The 21,597-nt window shown below is 35.1% G+C and overlaps 1 protein-coding gene across 4 annotated transcripts in view; it reads left to right on the top strand.

Annotated features, from left to right (window-relative positions):
• Positions 1-21,597, top strand: part of LOC135219691 (NAD(+) hydrolase sarm1-like) — a 703,407-nt gene that overhangs the window by 134,889 nt on the left and 546,921 nt on the right. Inside the window, exon 1 of one of the 4 annotated variants that reach the window (XM_064256661.1) lies at positions 9,304-9,534. The exons of 2 other annotated variants lie outside the window; for them this stretch is intronic. In XM_064256661.1, the coding sequence (XP_064112731.1) occupies positions 9,472-9,534 (63 nt within the window). In that variant the 5' untranslated portion in view covers positions 9,304-9,471. Of the gene's footprint in view, positions 1-9,303; positions 9,535-21,597 lie in introns of those variants that run through there. One more of the 4 variants, XM_064256663.1, reaches the window with a different exon arrangement.

Here is a 21,597-nt window from a genome sequence, read left to right on the forward strand (position 1 = left end):
TGTGTAACTCTATGGAAATTTGCTCATAATGTTAATTTTTTATTTACGTCAAACGAAAGCATGACAATGCTTGTGTAGGTTCAGAGAATTAGTCTTGCATTATTCCTGTAGATTTTTTTATGTGAAACGAAACTGATTCCAGTTACTTTTCTGGTTTAGTTAAAAACAGGGTTCATGAACGTGTACTTCTCTTGTGACAAGAATTCAAGTTATCCTCTTGTTTCTTTTCTCTCTTCTCTTATGGTAGCCCGTTTAGGTTCTTTTCTTTGTTTTGTTATGCCTTACCTCCTTTTTCGTGAAAACTACGCGAAATGATGAATAGATAATTTTTTCTTCTGAGCATTCTTCGAGTTCCTTTTTCTAAGTATCATTGCATACTTATTTATTCTAAAATTTACTACAGATGTCGAATATTAACTTCATGTTATCATCACTTTTTATTTAAATGCTTTGGAGGTACTTAAATAGGCCTTTACCTTAAATAATTTTTCATTCACTCAATCGCTCCTCTTTTCATATTATTGTTGTAAAACTACAGCTATTTTACTTAATATCTGCTTGAGATGTGGAAAGGAGTTTTGTATGTAAGAGCTGAACTGTGAGACTAAAAATAGCATTTTATGCAGTTGGTGGAAAACATTTTCCCCGTAAATGCAAGAATGTTTTTTTTTTTTCCAAAAGTGCTGGAATCGGGTATAGGCTAATGGAGGCTGTGCTTCGTTTATTATTATTTGTGCATGTGTCCGTTACAGAGCAGTTAATGGCCTAAACTAAAATAATGGGGATAGTATTAATAGGGTGTTCATGACGTTCACTTTTTCACATTCTTTAAGGAACAAATCGTTAACATTTTGATTTGGTATTGTGGGTTATTGTATTAATTTTCTAGTTTCATACGTTACGCACTTTAGTATGTTATTCTAAAAATGCAAGCAGTTTTGGGATGTAATAAGCAGAAGTTTTTCTATTTGTGGTTGCCCACTTACAAACAAGTATTTGGTAAATATTCGTTATCAGAAAGGACATAAGTGTGTCATACCCACTTCAATATAATACAAGCTTTGGAATCCACAACCTGCTTTTGTTTTTTCTGACTTAGAACTTTCCTTTCCTAAAAAGGCAGTTCTTTCGCTTCCCTCGAGGTCTTGATGACGTTTTGGCAGTGGTAAACTGCTAACGTCGGATACGAACTCATAACTGTGGTAAGAACGTAAATAAGTGGTTTATGTAAGCGTAGAGGATAGTGAAGAAGTAGCTTAACTCATTACATTCCGGTACAACGAATTTGCTGGGAATGTAATTCTTTATCGAATTTGATAAACAATCATATTTCCAAGGCTTGAATTTTTGATTGATCATCCTTGCTTTTTATGCAAATCCTTGATTGTTTTTATCGCCGATGTTTTCGTTTAATCGGATGACGTAATTGAATATTCATGTTGCCATGTTTTAGTTTTCTGTACAAAAAAATATTGAGATGGATGGTTTTGTCTGTCCGTCCGCACTTTTCCTGTCCGCCCCGTCCTCAGATTTTGAAAACTACTGAGGCTAGAGGGCTGAAAATTGGTATGTTGATCATCCACCATCCAATCATCAAACATACCAAATTGCAGCCCTCTACCCTCAGTAATTTTTTAAAATTTAAGGTTAAGGTTGTCCGTGATCGTGCGTCTGCTAAGAGTTTCATGGACCGTGTATAAGAGTTTCATACAGCATTATACGCTTTACAGAAACTCGATTGCGCCAAAGAAACTTCGGTACAATTTTTTCTTGTTTTTGTTTTGAGTTTGGTATCTTGATGGATCTTGGGTAGTGGTTGAGACCTTGCTCAATTTATGCTGCTTATGATGTTTTCGGAGGCCTACAGCTTCTCCCGTTGTCAAGCTTAATCATTTTTCCCTAATTTTGTTTGACTCGTATTCTCTTTCGGTTGTTGCTCCAAAAAATACTTGAAGGTTCACACAGGTTTTCAAGATTGAGTTGGCATCAAATTCTCAAGGAAAACTCCCCATTGACTGAAATATATTTTAAAGTACATTTTTAAGCGGCGTGTCACAAAAAACTAATTTAGAGCGAAGGTGAAGGGACCAGCCTTGGGCACCTTCCCCGCCCACTCAGGGGGTGGGACTCGTGGATGTTATTACCGTCTTCTTTTGCCGTACTTGGATGTTGATAGGTTTTTCACCTTTTGTTAATGGACAGGTTGGTTGACTCAAGCTCCTTTACCGCTGTATATTGGCTCTTGCTTTATCTTGTTCTCTTGATTATATTTTTTCTCATGACTGATATGTAGTACCGTAATTTAAATACATGTGCAAATATTTATTCACTGTACTTTTAAAGAATTTAACAAAAACTCGTTTTTACCGTGTTCCATATTTTATATACGCACACCACTGCCCCATATATATATATATATATATAATATATATTATATATATATGTATATATATGTGTGTGTGTGTGTGTGTGTATATATATATATATATATATATATATATATATGTATATATATATACATACATATATATATATATATATATATATATATATATACACACACACACACACACATATATATATATATATATATATATATATATATATATATATATATATATATGCGTGCGCATATATGGGTCATTGTACATGCCCGTATGTGTGACACGGATATTACCTGACGTCTAGACCTAAAACCTACCTTCACGGGTGTGCAGTAAATCATCATTAGGAAAGGCCCACCGGGAAAATTGTCAACAGACCCTGTCGCCCTTAATGTCCTGGAAGAGCCTCGCCGCCACCAGTGTTACATATCAGACATTAAGGAGGGGTTGCCCCGTGTTTAACGAGGGACTATCGTGTAGGCGTTTGGGTTTGTGGAAGGGGTGTGATGACGGAGGGGCAGTAGCGATGGGTAGAGTTGGGCGCCGGTTAGCATGTGTGTAGGTGTTGATTTTGGCTGGAAGGTCTTAAGGCATCTCGATAGTGGTAGGGTTGAGGTGGTATAGCAGTGGCATGATAGTGATGGTTATGGAATGGTCACTCTGTTTAGGAATCCTCCACATGGCTTCTTGAAACCAGTTATGGGTATAGAAGTCGTTCTTCATATGTAGTTTTTGCTATTATTGCATTAGGAATCAGAAAGATATTAAATCGTGAATTATATTCTTTTTCACTTATATTCTTTTGTTTCGCTTTGAGTTATGTTTCCACAAGACAAGAACTCTGTTAAAATTATGATTGTTTTGATATGAAATAAAATTTTCATATAACACTGGTTTAAAAAATTTTTTTGCTCTGAGGCTAGGATGTGAATAGGTGCTTTGTCTAATTTTGATGTGATGAATTCAAATTTGTGTACAGTTTTGCTCTATCAGCTCTAGTTTTTTTGCCTTCATATAAATCTCCTTTCAATTATACCGTATATGAATTCAAAATATAATGTGTTTATTAAATCTGCTACAAAGGCATATTACTGAAAAAAACAACAGATATACAGAACATTGGTGGAACAAAATTTTTTTGAATAATACAATACACATAAATCGTAGTACAGCAGACAGTTAGATGTGAGTTTTTTTTGGATTGTCACTTAAGAGCATCCAGCAGAAGTCCCCCATCATGCTGGGTTTCCACTTGCTTTGGTAGTTGCTCTCCATTTTAGTAATATCTTGGTGGAACCTTTCTCCGTGCTCATCACTCGCTGCCCCGAGTTCGGAGGGAAGAAGTTGAGGTGGGAGTGGAGAAAGTGAATTTTGAGTGACATTCGGCATCCCATGTCCTCATAAGACTGTCACAACTTCTCGATACTTGGTAATCAGGGACTCGTGTGTTACCAAGGAAGCCATTCCAGACTGACTTAAATGCTTCCCATGCTCTCAGTTCTTGTAAGGTAAGAACCTTCTCAAAGTCCATATCCTTCAGCACCTCTCGGATCTGAGGTCCGATGAAGATGCCCTCCTTCAGCTTAGCAGAACTCAGAGCTGGGGACAGGGTGCACAAGAGTTGGAAGGCAGCACCAATTTTGTCCATGGCCTTCTGTACTACCCAGCCGCATTGAATGTCAGGGTTGCCAGATGCTTTTAGTATAAATAGGGCATGTAAATTTTCTAAAAAGACCACAGTTCCTAAAATTTCTGATTAAACAAAACACACAATGTCCTATATAGGACACATCTGTTAGCGATGAATGCATGTACACACTTATGCTAGAGGTGATGAGTGAAAGCTGGTTTCGAATCTGAAATCAACTCCCCAAAATTAGGCTATAACAACTATTTTTATGCTTGCCTCAATTTCTCTGTAAACAAGTGTAATCTGAAGAAAGATTAATATTCTCATGAGGCATGTTACTGTACTTCTGTTCATATTCGCTTTCTTTCATCTTCCTTTCCATTTTCCACCCTCTCCTTACGGTTGATTCATAGTGCAACTGTGAGGTTTGCCTCCTGTTACATCTTTCAGACCTCGTTACTGTCAGTTTCCGGTTCAGCGCTGAATGACCTCATAGGTCCCAGCACTTGGCCTTTGGCCTGCCAGTGGTTCCCAAACTGGGGTCCGCGGACCCCTGGGGGTCCAGGAGAAGATCCTAGGGGGTCTGGAACACAACGATAACACTTTTTTTTTTCAACTCCTGAAAAAAAAAATTGTGGTTGTTTTCACCAATTTTACTTTGTATTGAATTTAAAACCATAAAAAATATTGAAAATATTTTATATATTTACTTATACTTACTTTGTGCAGGAATATGCAAATAATAAATGTACTACGTTTTACTGGGTATCCCGGTATGGTAATGATAACTTTTGATTGGCTGAGGTCCTTGGCTGGGACTCTCATCCGGGGACCTCGGTATGGTCAAGTTTGGGAACCACTGTTCTATTCTATTCCTCATGAGGCGATATTTTCCAAGATATGACTTAGTTCTAAGTATTCATTATTGTTAGAACTGAGGAGTTCCTAGGTTTCTTGACCTTCCGGTGACTTGATGTAGGAAAAGGGTTAACAATTATTCATTACTCCTAGGCAGAACATAATTAGGATATCGGTAATAACCTATACTAGGGAATCTGAACGTTGATCGTAGGCTTTGAAAGACATGGGGAAAGGAGAGAAATATTATTACTAACCGAAGTTTGTAGCTACAAGTTATAATAAAAAGTCGTAGATTCAGTAAATGAGGCAGTGTATTCCTAACCGAGGAAAAGGAAGCTATCGATGTATGTCTAAAGGGATACGATTATGGTATTCGTAAAGGGTGACATATGTGGTTTTCTCGTATAAGGTAATTATACAAGTAGATCATTTGAAAATATGTATAATGCAGACGATCAGCTGAGTATTTCAAGATTCGATAAAAAGACGAGCGTCTTGTCTTCGTAAAAAAGTATTATATTACATATGTAAACCTGCATTATATATAAGTATAACTACATATGTGAAATGAATATAGGTAATAATAAAAACAGAAATATGACCATGACGTACTGGGAATTTCTTCAGGAAGTTGCTCGATTCTGACGTCTTGGCATAGCATTCTGAAAGAGACCCATTCACACTTCGAAGTTCGGTGGTTATTTAGTACTTCTGTTAGCCGATTAGGCCTAAGCATTTGCTCTAGGAATGGCGTTTTGGAATAGCCTTCGACCTCACTGCTGATGCATATTTAAACAGAAGCAGTTGGCATATGCTTTTGTCCTTGTTCACTCCAATAAAGTCTTTACGTGTGAGCAAAATTGGTAAGTCTCCTTATGATAGATAAATGTTTTTTACTTCATTGATGTGATGACACGATACCTTTCTCACCAAGCCACACACACACACCCGCACGTCCGGTTTATATATATATATATATATTTTATATATATATATATATATATATATATATATATATATATATATATACATATATTATATATATGAATTTCTGCACATGATAGTTATGTGACTGGCGGTGACAGCCAGTGTCAGTAAATACGCATAGGGCTAGCAAACGTACCCTATAAAGATTCGCTGAGAACCGGTCTGGCAACACCTAGCAATCCCCTCCCTTGGTAAAAAAAAAGAAAAAAGAAAAGGCTTATAGTGCATCTTACTTTGCACTTGTAAAGACGCATTTCTTTTTTTTTATGTACATTGTACGTTTCTGACTCGCTTCTCATATGCAAATGAAAGTTTAAATTAGTGGAGCACAATGATTCTTTGTAGTGTTAAGCGTCACTTAGGAGATGGCGGGCGATATTAAAGATTCATAGAGATAGTTATTATGCTCGGCTGGTAACTGGCATAAGCAATAAAGGGTACCAGGCGTGGCGTTGTTTCTTTGAATGTATTACGTACGGTAATTTGCTTTTCATCTGAGCTCTTATGAATAAATCGAATGGCCGTCTTCCTTTTTTTGCCCCCCTTAAGAAAGCAAGGTCATCCTGGTGTCTAATTACTGTATTTAAATAGTCAACATCGGACGCTGTTTCGTGTAAATATTTAGCTCAGTTTCTCCTTACATTCGATGCTTTTGTGCCATGCTTGATAAAAGCATTTGGATTGGTTTCGTTAATATTTTTACTTCTGGAATTTTGTTTACGATGTTATGGACCAATGTCGCTCATAAAGTTTGGATGTTATCTTGATTAGTTCTAAGTCTGACGGGACGGAAAATAATGGAGTAAAGATCACAAGATTTATTTTATTTTTTTATTTTAACAGGGATGGGGGATGGGGATGGAATTTGTGCTTGAAATACGGATAGGAGAGAAATATGCAAAACGTGATGGTGTTCTATTTCAAAACAGTTATAGAATGAACAAATCTGGAATACCTCCAGAAGTTTCTTACGTTTCACTGGAATTCTGCATCCTTGAAAATGCAGATTTAAATCTCGATTCCCAAAGATTTTAACCAAAGGGTTGTTCATGGTGTACCATGAGGTATGAATTAGTGCACTACAGTTTTGTTGGGTACACACTGGAAATTGTTTGATCCTGTGGAAGTATTTTCCCGTGTGATTTACTTGTGTGGTGATGTGTTGGCACTTCTGATCTCTACTGGGATGGTCTCAGAATCTTCTTCAAGTTTTGTCCGTTCCTTTCCCTAATTCTAACGAAAAAGAAATGAACAATTGAACATTTTCTTTAGTGCACCAAGGATTGGAATGATGTGAATAATGTCTAAAAAAGCCGTCTGATACATTTTAAATAGAAGACAAGATCAATAGATTTCTCCGTAGCCTTAAGAATGAGAACATCATTAACGAGAACACATACCATGATCTTTTTGTTACGGGCTCCTCTTTTGGAATTTTATATGGTGTACCCAAAGTACACAAACCCAACGTCCCCCTTTGCCCTATGTTGGCCTTCTTTAGAACTCCAAATTACAAATTAGCTAAGTTTCTTGTTCCCCTATTGGAGCCCCTGACCACTAACAAGTATACTGTACCTAACTCTGAACAGTTTAAACAACGCATTCTTCCACAAGATTCTGACCTTTTCATGGGAAGCTTTGATGTGGAGTCGTTATTCACTAATATACCGCTTAGAGAAACCATAGATATAATTTTGGGCAAACTTTTTCCCACCTCCGATTCATTGTATCATAGTTTTAGCCGCTCCCTTTTTAAGATGTTTTTAGAACTGGCCGTGCTGGACACTGCTTTTATTTTTAATGGCGTGCTTTTCAGATAAATAGAGGGCATGGCCATGGGTTCTCCTCTCGGACCTACGTTCGCCAACATCTTCATGTGCTCCCTGGTGGAGCGAATACTCGATGAGTGTCCCTTAGCCTATCGCCCCCTATTCTATGCTAGTTAAGTTGATGACACTTTTATTCTGTTTATACAACACCACGATGCTGAACGCTTCTTAGAATTTTCTAATTCCTATCATCACAACATCACTTTCACCATAGAAAAAGAACACGACTCCAAGCTAGCATTTTTAGATATACCTGTAACTTTTACTGGTCTGGGGTCTAATTTTTATAGCTTTTGTTTTATCAATTTTAAAATGAACTCTATCTACACTCTTATACATCGTGCTTTAACTTTAACATCTGACTGAAACCTCTTTCACCAGGAAATTGTCTTCTTGCAACGATACTTCTTACTACAAAGTATCCGTGCAGTCAAACGGATACTTTGTAATTTCGGTTAGGGTTAAATCTATGTTTATGTTTGTGACCGTGTGATATCCGATAATCCTGGATTATCTCTTTAATATTTACCCTTTTGACAATTAACCATCAGGTATTCTTGATCTTGTTGTGTACCTGAGAACTTTCTCTCCGATTGTATTTCATTCGTTCCGTGACAATGTCTTAGTAAAGACGAAAGCGCTTGGATTTCTGACTATCATTTTCCTGTGGTATTCGCTTATTTAATGAAGTCACGTTCATTTATTGTGATTTTTAAAGCATATATATATATATATATATATATATATATATATATATATATATATATATATATATATATATATATGTATGTATATATAATACTCCACTGAAAAACAACTTTGTGCTTATCGTGTGTCGTGTGTTTAAGTGCATTTATGTTTATATTTTTGCACTTTTTATGGGTTCATGAATGATGTTCTTCAACATTTTCATATTATTTTACAGGGAATGTACATATATATTTAGGTAGTTAATGTTTTATGTAACCTAAGTTGCTTACAATTGCAGTTGAATTAGTTCGTGAAAACTGATATTCTAGTATAAAAATATTCAGGGTATTTGGTTATTGGTGATTTCGGAAAATAGCAAATAGTGGATAAGAAGCTGTCGTCATAAAAGGTGACGTGTCTGTGTAATTAACAAAACGGAATCTATTCTTTACTTTGATTCTATAGAAATGTGACTAACGAAAGCAGTACAGTAGTTCCTTATGACAAAGTGTCGAGAAATTGTCCTAAAAGACCTTGTTAAGGGTTCACTTCCTATACAGTGTCAGTAGTTGAACTCCAGAGGTAAAATTTGTTTAATATTTTGAAAGTCTCTAGTTTCATCATGAAACCTAAAATTCGCTGTATTTTGGAGGCCTAGTGGCCGAGGCGTTTCTAAATGTGATCTTTCGTAGATTTCGTACATTAAGAAAGACATTTTCGGTACTGAAGCCCATCATGTACAAATTTTTAAAGCCTACTACCCATTTCGAAAGTTGATTCTCGTAGTTTACTGTCAGAGAGTGGACCTGCATTTGTATTAGGAACATAACAGTTTTTGTCGAAAACAGTGCATTTTCATCAGTAGGCTACATCGTCAGAGTAGTAAACCAGTGCATTTACGTGTGAATGAAAGTCATTGCCATTAACACACCGTCAGCCTAATAACTGGTTTGCGTGTGTCCCAAGGAGCCTATCCATTTAAGGCGCAGTGCATCGTGTCCAGTAGTGGCAGAGCTGTGACATTTCCTTTGCAAAGCAGTAGGAAATAAGCCTCTTTTGTGTGTTTGAGCAAAGGCCCACCTTCCAGCACATGTCGAGGATGGGGAGTATGTGCGTCCATCTCCCTCACAATAACGCAACCGCCCCTTCTCAGGTAAGAACTTCGATAATCTTGTCATTTGAAATTGATTTTGATACTGATAATATTAACCAAGTAACCTGCTGTTCCCAGAGGACACAAGCTTTCCTACGCGAAAATATTATTATTATTATTATTATTATTATTATTATTATTATTATTAGTATTATTATTATTATTATTATCTTTTGTCCATTTCTTCCTTTGGTTTTCTTCTGTAGCTCCAATCTTAGGCTGTTGGTTACTGTCGTCGTGGTGTTCAGAACCTGACCGTTTTCCCCTTCAATTGGGTTGAATACCTGGCTGCCGGACGAAGCTCCTCTGTTGCCAGAGGTTCCATTTACGTCGTTGTCGTTTATTCCTTCATTTCTTAACATCATTGCTGAGTTTTGCTATTTAACCCATAGCTGGACCGTACCCCATCAGGGATAGGTACTCATTTACAGCTGAGTAGACTGGGGAAATAATGGCAAAGATCCTTTCCCAAGGAATCAACGCCGAGGAGAGCGGTCAACCCATCCAACGACTGACCAGCCCCAATGTTGCTTAACCAGTCCATTGACGACCTAACCCACTCTGCCACGGCGCCACATTTATTGTTATTATTGATAATAATAATAATAATAATAATAATAATAATAATAATAATAATAATAATAATAATAATTAATTATTATTATTATTATTATTATTATTATTATTATTATTATTATTATAGAATAAACTTATTTATGTTTAGCAAGTATGACTTTATTTTGTCCGTGGCAATTATGTGGCCGGTTTACACTTTTAATAACATGTAAATTATGCCAATCGCTGTGGAACCTTCATGATTTTTTAAATTCCATCACGCCTTTATTATTGTTTTGATCTTCTCGTAAGGTTCTTGGAACCTAAGCCAATCCATGACTGTCTGTTTAGAATTCTGGACTTTCTGAAAAGCCAACCCAAACCGACATTGTCCCAACAACGCCAGACGTTCAGCCAACCACCCTTCAGTACCCCATTTCGCTCGGGGTAAATTGATTGCCTTTCCATCATACTTATTCCGCAGACCCCTCGCTGAGCTTAACACGTTCAACAACATAACTAAGATTGTCTCACAAATGCGTCATCCACGACCAAATAGAGGGGCCCTTAAAACGCCACGCCCATTTTTTCGTGCGCTACTTTGTGATAAAATTCATTTTGATAAATATTATAGCGATTCCTTTCGTCGTTTGCGAGTATGAACATGAACTACTGTATAGAGCGTAGTTCATGTACTAGATTTATGCGACGTGAAAACGTTATTTGGGCCATAAGTCGGTAAAATCAGAATGCTATGAAGTAAAAGTATTATGTGAACTCTTTGAGTTAACGATTAATAAAAACGCTGGTAACGCTAGTAACAGGAATTTCCCACTAGAATGACTTGGTTCACTGATTGCTTGAAGTGCTTTGCAATATAATTTTGATTCAGAAGATAACCGTACTTAATAAAAAGTTGCATTTCGATCAGAATTTCAAGGAAAATGGTTCTCTACTCAGTCGCCGAGAAAATTGCAGCCATTTCGCAAACAGCTGCATCCAGGTTTTTATTTATTCAGAACCATGAGTGTTGCAAGAAAAAAGCAACCTTGCAATTTGCTAGAATTGCATCTTTCTGAACTGAAATGTAAACAAGAAAATTCTTATTACCTTAGGGGGAAGAAATCTGTGTCAATAATTTCTCAAGTAGTGAATGTTTCGTGTTATTTTGTTTGTCTGATGTGGCAGCAACAGAATGATGTGATTTATTGTTAGAAATATACCATAAAAATAGAGAGAATTGGAAAAAGTTGTGTCAAATTCACATATGATTGATGAGATCGCCCAACGAGCGAATGTTTGCGGATGATGCATTACCAATAGGGGATAGTCGGCAGCAACGGCAGAAACTAGTAAAAGAGGAATAAGTTATGAGTAAAAGCGAGCAATGCAAGTTTGCGAATGTTTATAGATATCAAAATGATGAGCAATGAGTGAATAGTGGAAAAAGGAGGACAGTTGATTCATATAAAAATTTTGTGAGAAACCCTAAATGATGATTGTTAGATTAAATTGAAGATGAGACAGAATAGGTGAAGCAAAGAAGGTAGCAGGATGTGTGACGAAGATTAGGTAGAGGCTTGAATTGTCTACGAAAACCGAGGAGTAACTGTTTAAATGGATAGTTGAGCCAGTCCTCCTTTATGGAAGTGAAGTGAAATTGACAGAATAGTATATCGGTATGGGGGTCTAATGAGAATTTAAGGAGTAAGAAAAGTGGAGATATGTAGAGACACTAAAAAGGTTAGCATAGTATAGGATGGATCAGATGTATTGAGATGTACTGAATGATCATAGGGAACGAATGAAGGACGATAGATGAGTGGAGAATGTTACTATATTTCAATAGTTTTAGAACGGAGAAGGAGAGAGAGACCTAGAATGTGCTGGATTGAAAAGGAAAGGAGTTAATATTTAGGAAGTGCGAGAGTGCATGCAAGATAGGAGTGCATTACTTAGTGTGTATAGGGAGTTCGAAGTGCTGGGATGATCCTTCTATAAATATAGATGTGAAACGGCTTCAACTGTTCAGTGGACATGGGATTTCAGTTCGACTTAACTGTAAAATTGGCTTGTGGGTGCGGTAGTGGTGTTTTTTTATGGAGCACGCGCTCCTATGAGGAAGGCTTATGTTAATTTATATGTAAAAGTATATATATATATATATATATATATATATATATATATACTTATATAACTAAAAAAATTCCCCTTCGGATTATAATATATTTTACCGAGGTAGAGCGACTTGGATAATAACGACAATTTGTAGCCTAATGCTTTCGTGTATACATATGTATATATATATTATATATTATATATATATATATATATATATATATATATATATATATACACGAAAGCATTAAGCTAAAAATGTCGTTTATTATCTAAGTCGCTCTACCTCGGAAGAAATATATTCATATATTTGTAATCCGAAGGGGATTTTTTTTTAGTTAATGAGAAAGTCCCCCTTCAGTTTGCATATCTATAAATATTACTTCCGAGGTAGAGCGAATTGGATTTTAAACGACATTGTAGCTTAATGCCTGTATATAAATCACGGCGATGTGATAAAAAATCATTCGAAAACACACACACACACATATATATATATGCGTATTGCTTGGTAATCACAAATTGACATTAGTTAAATTATTACTTTCATCTGGTCTGGATATAAATCCTTGATTGATTGATAACATTATTTTGAGATTCAAGAATGACTACATGGCTAGTACAACCACGAAGATTCATGACATGCTCAAGTTAAATTTTTCGGATAATCACGTAGACACGAACTTACCGATGAACTGAAGAGCAATTTTAAAATCTCAGCGGTGAAGTTAACTGAAACCTTAGGTGTCATAATGCGTGCTTTTGTCTTGATGAAAAAATACTTTGTATTATAAGACGGAATCGACGCGGAGTCTGTCCAAGCAATAGGAAAATTAAAAGAAAGGTTCCTTTTGTTAATTAATGCAAGGCGCAAGAGATCACAGGCAGACATCCAAACTATTGCTATGACTTTTAAACTTTTACAGTGGATTATATCGGTTACGTTTTGTTATTCGTAATACAACCCTTTCTGAATGTGCTGGCCTTGAAGAAAATGAAAATCGACAAATATGATTTAATGTTTTCAAAGGATTAGTAAAAAATAAAAACATATGATATAACCTACATAACAAAGATAGCTAGTCATGGAAAATTGTCTTTGTAAGCCGTGCAGATAGATAGATAGAGAGAGAGGAAAGTCTGATGTAATCAGACTTTTGAGTAAATCGTGGTTTACTCAAAATTATGATGAACCAGGCTCAGTAGAAAAAAAATCCCTTACAAAAAACTATCACTGAAAGTAAAGGAATAATCAAGATACTGATAGAGAGAGAGAGAGGAGAGAGAGAGAGAGAGAGAGAGAGAGAGAGCGGAGTTGAATTTCTCAGTGTTCATTTAGATTGTAAAAGCATTCCTTCTCAATGAAAGTAAAGAATTGTATGTTAAGGCATACTCCAGCATTGGGTATAATGCCTTAGGTCAAAGAAGAACTCTCTTATGTTAAAGATGAATATGCACAAAGAAGAGACGAAATGCAAAACCACATTCGGTAGATCTTTGATCTTTTCATTTACTAGGAGAGAGAGAGGGGAGGAGAGAGAAAATTGGTAATCAAGGAAAGTCTGATGTAATCAGACTTTTGAGTAAACCGTGGTTTACTCAAAAATTATGATGAACCAGGCTCAGTAGAAAAAAAAATCCCTTACAACAAACTATCACTGAAAGTCAAGGAATAATCAAGATACAGATAGAAAAATAAATCGAAATCAAGAAAACGTCAAGTATAACTCACATTATATTGAAAGTTAATAAACGTAATCACCGCTGCATACACCTTTGCTCAAACAAATCATCCAACAGCACCGCTCCGCCTTCAATGGAAGCACTCGGAACAGCGGCTAGGAAAATCTCGAAAAAGAATGTGGTCCAGAACCGGAAATGGCGAGTCATGAGGTGTGTTTGCGGAGGGCCGGGGCGTTAAGGGAGAGGCTGCATGGTCGTTGAACAGATTATAGTAGTAGGGTTTGGAACAGAAGGACAGATAATGGGATACCGTATCGTACATGACTTTTAAACACGCCGTTAAAGACGAGACTAGGTGTTAGTGATGTGTAAAATGGAAATCATTGTAAAACGAGCAAAATTCGGCACTGCTCATTTGCGGCTGAAAAGAATAAGACCAACCTTAGTGTTAACTTTTCTGGTAATACCCAAATATCCTGAACTTCCTTTCTGAAAGATAATAACTGCAGTGGATAAGCAATAAATTTTTCTTTGATAAAAGTATAGCAGTCTATTATTTATTTAAAGTTTGAAAGATGGCGAGCCTTGTAGAAAAGCTATGGGGTACCGTCAAAGCTGAAACCCAATAGGAGGAATTTTCGGTTTTGGACTTGACTGAAATCCAAATGCTGCCTAAAAACAGTTCGTATGCTTAGCAAAACACAATACGAAGTGTTATACGAAGTATCTGTCGTGGACCAACATGTTAAGATTTTTTTTATTTATAAAATTCGACCAGATGCTCTTATTTTGGGATGGCTTTGGTTAACTGATAAAGCTTAAGTGGCGAGACCCTGGAAGTGATCCATTGAACAAGGCCAGTGATACGGACTGTTTAATCCACTGATCATTCTTCCCTGCAGCGGTAACATCACGCTTTTCATGCTGAATCAGTAAACCATATCGATACCACACCTATTTGGTATAATAAAATCCCAGTGACTTGACAATTCCCTTAACTTGTTAATGTCTTAGTTACCCTGTTTTGACAGGCAATCCTTGCACCATAATTCATATTGCGGTGTCATTGCATGCCATTTAATTGCGAAATATCCAACAATGTTCAACATTAGAATGAACAAAAACCATTTTTTTTGCTTTAAATAAAAACCCATAGATTTCTTAAAATAAACTAGAAGAATCTTCTTTTTTTTATTTGTTCCAATTTTATTTTTATTTCTTATCACAGATATTATATCGGTTTGGAATTTAATTACTGATAAATATATAGATATAGCATAAAGATTTTAGATAAATATGGTCCTTCATTTAATATTTTTATCACTAAGTTGAAAAGCCGTAAATCAAGGAAGATCTTTAATTTTGTATTTGAAATTTAAATAATTTAGTTGTAGGAGAGAGAGAGAGAGAGAGAGGCGAGAGAGAGAGAGAGAGAGCTTCTTGGCTACTACTAGCATAATATTCTATTAGCGGAATAGGACTGTCCTGTTATATTTCTCATTCTACAATACTTAAGATGAAAACTAAAGCATATCCATTCAATTGCGTCTGACCTTCTCCATGTTCCTTGTGGTGCACATTAAAAAGCAAGGTCGATGGGGCTGCAAGAGAAGATTAGAAGATTATTTTCTCACGACCTAACCTCGGAAATAGTTTGGGAGTGGAGAACGCTGGCAAACTAGTGTTTCTGTAAAGATTTCGAACAAGGATACACTTTAGATGGGAGCATTGAATGGAGTTTTTTTCTGTACACCTGTTGATTTCTAGACTGATTTTTTCAAATTTTTTATTTTTTTCAAATACAATGCTATGACATCTCTAAGCGACGGGTCTCATTATGTTGAATATTTACTCTGTTAATCAAATGTGTTGCATTCCATTTTAATTTTACCTGCATTTTTTCTAGTAACAAGATTAGAAATTGTTTCTTTTAGACAAATTAAAAGCAGTTTACTGAAAGGTTTGATAAAATAGTTCATTTGCATAAATATGTAAATACGATATAATGACAGTTTTCTGATCACGGTATTTGTGATGCTGGTAATAGGAATACGAAACTGTACATAGTAAAAAAGCAAGTGTGATTAGTAAATATATATATATATATATATATATATATATATATATATATATAACCATATATATATATATACACATGTATATACACAATATATATATATACATATATATATATATATATATATATATATTATACACATATATATCATATATATATATTTATATATTATATATATAATATATACTATAATATTATAATATATATATTATATTATATATAATATATTTGTATGTATTTTCCAAGAAAAAAATATGGCAGATTTTCAAAATCCGAAAGCCAAATCCAATTTATTTCTTGTTAAATATAACAAAAATATAAATCCGAGAAGAGATGACGTCGATGAAAAAACCAAGAAGCCGAAAAACCACTGGGTTCTTAATTGGTTTAAACAAATCAGAAGATCATCTCGTCATTTGTCAATCTGAAGTTCTTATTTGTACTCCTTAAGTCCCGTCACTCTGAGCTGCATTATTTATCATTCCTTAGTTATGACTGCGTTATGATTTGTCGTATGCCGCAAATTTTATCCTCAAGGTGCAACCACACTGCAGTAAAACATGTCAATAAACACGCGTCGATAGCTTAACGCACGCACTTCACAAACAGGTTGCAGGTTGAATATAAGTCAGTGACTTGTGGGTGCTTCTCAACATTGCCTCATGCAATTGTTCAGGATTTGCTAAAAGTTTCTGAAGTGAATGCAGTGCGTTGCTGACGTGTGTATGTAACAAGTTCCTATTTGATAGCACAAGAACTGAAAATATCTAGTCACTCAAGACAAAATTGAACTTTCCATTTTTCCTTTATTTCTGAAAGCTATGACAGTGTGAGTTTGACAGTTAATATGGAGTACTCTGTGTTAATAAAACGAAAAATATCAGAATATCTGCACTATTATTTATATATTATATATATGATGATTTGAGTTTGCGGGTGGAATGGGACCCTAGAAAAAAAAAAACAGTATGAATAATAGTATATGCTTTTCTGAAGTGTGGACGCACCCTACTACAGATAATTGTTTTCAGTTAGGTCTTCCTCCACAGTGTCCAATATTTGCTGATGAGTCTAAGGAAATATATATTGATTTCGATTTCATTTCCTATTTACATAATGTTTCACTATTATTAGGTTCATCATCACCCGAGTGTCATTTATTTTTCCATCTATGTAGTTGCCTGCTTATTTATGTTGTTTCATATTTAATCTTTTATATTTTCATCTATGAATATACATACAAAGAAAATGAGATATGAGAAGGTCAAGGATATTTGATAAGAAAAAAATAACCCAAAGCCTTTTTCTTTATAAAAAAAAAAGGAATTAAGTAACCAAAACCCCAAGGCGTCGAAGAAAGACAAAGGAGCGTTAGGTGACAAGGTATGGAATATAAAAGAAAGATTTAATTGTGTACCGATACTTCTTTATGTTTCTGTGAATAGTATATTCGATTATGAATTTTTAAAAGACTAAGTTAAAGCGTCTATTCAATTTATAATAGTAAAATCTGAAAGGCCACTGTAAGAGATTCAATTTAACAAAATACGTTAAGCAAATGTAGAATGCAAAAATTGAAAAATTAACAGAGAATTATGTAATTTTTTAAAAAAATAGTTATAGGCTATACGAATAATAATGTAGGGCACTCATGTAAACATCGTAAGCACAGACTGAAAAGCGAATATAAAGTAGGTATATATTCACCTCGGTTTTCTTCATTTATACGAAAATTAATCTTGATTTCGCAACTCAATAATGGAAGGGAAAGCTTTTTTCTTCTTTTTTTTGTAATCAAACTTTGCTTCACACATTTTAACTGTTGACGATTATAAGTTTCAAAAGCTTTCTAGAACCGGAATAAAAAGAAAGTTGCTGAACAATCATCCTTTTAGAAATTTTTTTTATAGAGGAATAAAATACACAAAATTTTTCCGCCTGCACAGATATACAGGTGATATGCGACCCATGGGAGAAAAAGAGGGAGCCTTAAAGCTGGCCATTCCTAGGATAACTATTGATATGGGATATCGCGGATAAACATCCCCCGCCCCTCTTTTTTTTTTCTTATGTATTTCCACAAGGATAGGTTTCAGAAAACTCCAGCGAAAGATATGTTAAGATATAGCCTTGAAGATGGTCTGTATTTCTCGATGGAATTGTAAATACTCTTTGGAATATTTATTTTTCTTATATATGTAAAATACTAGCCGGCGCCTGGAGGCGAGCAACTTAAGGCCGGCATTGTTTGAACAGTAATATCATCGTTATTTTTCATCGTATAAGAAAAGTAAGAGCACATTTTTAATCGTCGTGGAAAGTTCTGTCAGAGCAAGGGAGTTTGTTTATTTTGTATAACATATATATATATATATATAATATTATATATATATATATATATAATATATATATATATATATATATTATAATATATATATATATATATATATATATATATATCTATATATATCTATATATATATATATATATATAATATATATAGATAATATATATATAATATATAATATATAATATAATATATATATTATATAATATATATATATATATATTATAATATATATCACCCACACTCCACACACAGTTATATATAGGAGAAATTGAATAATGCATATTAAAGATGTCTCTCAGAAATTCAGACCATCTTTAAAGGCTATGTCTCAAGATATCATTCGGTGGACTTTTCCTTAATTAAAGTATCATTGTGGAACTTCCTAAAAAAGGGAAGGACATTTATCTGTGACATCCCTTATGAATAGTAATCCTGGCCTGTTGACACCTTTTAGGTAGATACTCCATATTTTCCTCTCATGTGTTGTATATTACTTTTATTTCTATACATGGCTGATATTTATGTCTGGCGAACCTTCATTAAAAAATCCACTGGTTATGAAAAGCTTTCGGAAGCTAAGTGCCTATGGTAGTCTTTGGGATTAAATGCTTTTTGTACGGTGCGAGATCTTCAATATTACAATTGTTATTTGTCTTTTTTTCTATAATTATTTTGTGGAATATATATTTACGAATATTTCGATTGGAATTATGGAAAATTATTGTAAATATAGTATTCCTCTTTCATTAGTCATAAAAAAGACAACTGTGAACTGTGTCAAGGATTTGCAACTTCAAGGCTCTCAGGGCGAGAGTGAAGGGACGTCGTGATTCCAGGAAATGATTTCTCTCTCTCTCTCTCTCTCTCTCTCTCTCTCTCTCTCTCTCTCTCTCTCTCTTTTTCTACTTCTTTATAGAGAGTCATTATGAGTCGCTGACATTTGTTTACTGATTAAATGTGTATATGTATAAGTATATAAATATATATGTATGTATATGCACACACACATATATATACATATGTATATATATATATATATATATATATATATATATATATATATATATATATGCTTAAAAAATCACAGTAGATGCACGTGACTTCGTTAAATAAGCGAATACCTCAGGAAAATGATAGTCAGAAATCCAAGCGATTTCTAGCTATCATTTTCCTGTGGTATACATACATATACATATTCATTTACAAACAAAGTTTTTTTTTACCTATCTGAGGGTTAGGGATAGAAAGAGTTTTCAGAAAGCCTTGTGGTATTACTTTGCTAGTCACATTTCATTTTTAACAGTAGCTGCGAATCACAACAGTCGAATAACTACCAGGTAATCAATTCACTGCATAGCTTTATAGAGTTGAAGTATTTTACATTCAGGAAATAGACGTAAATGCAACTCTGGCCTCCTCCATAACATCACTGGGAAATATTCCGGATCTCTTACTGATGAGATTAGGTTGGTAACCACTGGAGCATGGAGAGGTCTGGAATATGGTGGCATGGTTTCAATATTCATACATACACACACACACACACACACACATCTATATATATATATATATATATTATATATATATATATGTGTGTGTGTGTGTGTGTGTGTGTGTGTGTGTGTGTAAGTATGTGCGTGTTTATATGAATATATATACGTGCACATGTTAGTATGCTTATTAGAGAGGATGAAAGGTAAGACTTAAGTATGTAACGACTAAGTATATAATGACTAAGTATATGGCGATAACAGTTGACTTGAGTTACCGGTAACGGAAGAGGAAGTGAAGCAACCAAAAACACGGTGAAGGCATGCGTACGTGACTTTGACAAGTGTATGTTGGTTTTCAACCTACGGTACGCGTTCCCCAGGGGGGTACACCAAGGGCCTGCAAGGGGGGTAAGCGCTCCCTATGGCACTCGAATGAATGGTAGATGCCGACCTTCAGTGTGCTTTAACAAGAACGGCTCTTTGGCCAACTAGGATAGTTAATGAAAAACAGTTTCAGCCATTTCATTGACTTTTTTTTTTTTTTTTTTTTGCAGCTGATGTAATAATAACGTATTTTGCTTTTGTACCTCAGTACCGTAACCTTGAAAATTGACTGCATAGCCAGAGGCAAATAATTAAAAAAGGTTGTCTTTAACTTTTTTTTATGGATTTCTTTATTTACAATATTCTTGGTTATGTCAGGAGAGTTATATACTTACTTCCCTTCTGTACAGTACTTGTAAATATACGGAATGGAATGTTTTTCAGAATTGGTTTTGTTTTCCACGTTATACATTATGGTGAACGGGGTACATTACCGACATTTCAAATGCCCGAAAGGGTACGGGGGAGAAAAAGGTTGAAAACCCCTGGTTTAGACCATATGAGTAGAACAATGACTACAATAACAATATTAAACTTTGGCAGGAATCAGAGCGAGAAACGAGTTAAGAAACAAAGCATGTACTAGAGCTAAGCTGCCAGACAGAAATTATTCTGTGGACGGAGCACCATGAATCAAGCCAAGTTAAGAACTTGCATTTTCAGGGGACGTGTTTCAACCGAATAGTGGTGGCGAGAAGCGCGCACGTTTCTGATAGTAGTTTCACGGTCTGGCGGTCACGGGCGCCTCAATTCTTCGTTCGTTTCTTTAACCGGTTATTTTGGTTGCTGGCAGACAGTCTGATGAATCCTGGATGAATGTTGTATACATTCATGCATGCTTACAGGATGGCGTTGACGTAGTATGTGAAGTTTTTTTCTTCTTTCTTTTATGGATGGCACTTTTGCTTGATACAATTTACTTAACGATTTTCCGTTCCCAAAATGCTACGTTTTCGCAATTTAGTATGTATGTATATATAAATGTATATAGTTATATGAATATATACTATATGTATGTATGCATATGTATGTATTCTCCAAAGAAGGCTGTTATCTTTAGCGTCTATTGTAAGGCGATAGTGCTCGCTTCCAATATGCGTGCACTATCGCCTTACAGTAGAAACAGATAATCGCCTTCCTTGGAGACTCGAATTGCCGTCCACTGAAGCAGCAGGTAAACATTGTCCATTCAACTACAGAACACACAAAAGGAGAGGAACCAGATACACAGCTCGATAGAATATATACTATATTTACTGTATTGGCTTCTCTATTCTTTTTCCGTTCCTGCGTTCCATTTATTGTTACCAACAAATTCTTTTCCTTGTTTAGATTGAAGATGTTTTTCTCCCAACTTCTTATCTTTGCAATCTTTTTTTCTCTTTTTTTCTGAGCTTGCACCG

Source organism: Macrobrachium nipponense, chromosome 1, assembly GCF_015104395.2.
Source record: "Macrobrachium nipponense isolate FS-2020 chromosome 1, ASM1510439v2, whole genome shotgun sequence".
NCBI classification, from domain to species: domain Eukaryota; kingdom Metazoa; phylum Arthropoda; class Malacostraca; order Decapoda; family Palaemonidae; genus Macrobrachium; species Macrobrachium nipponense.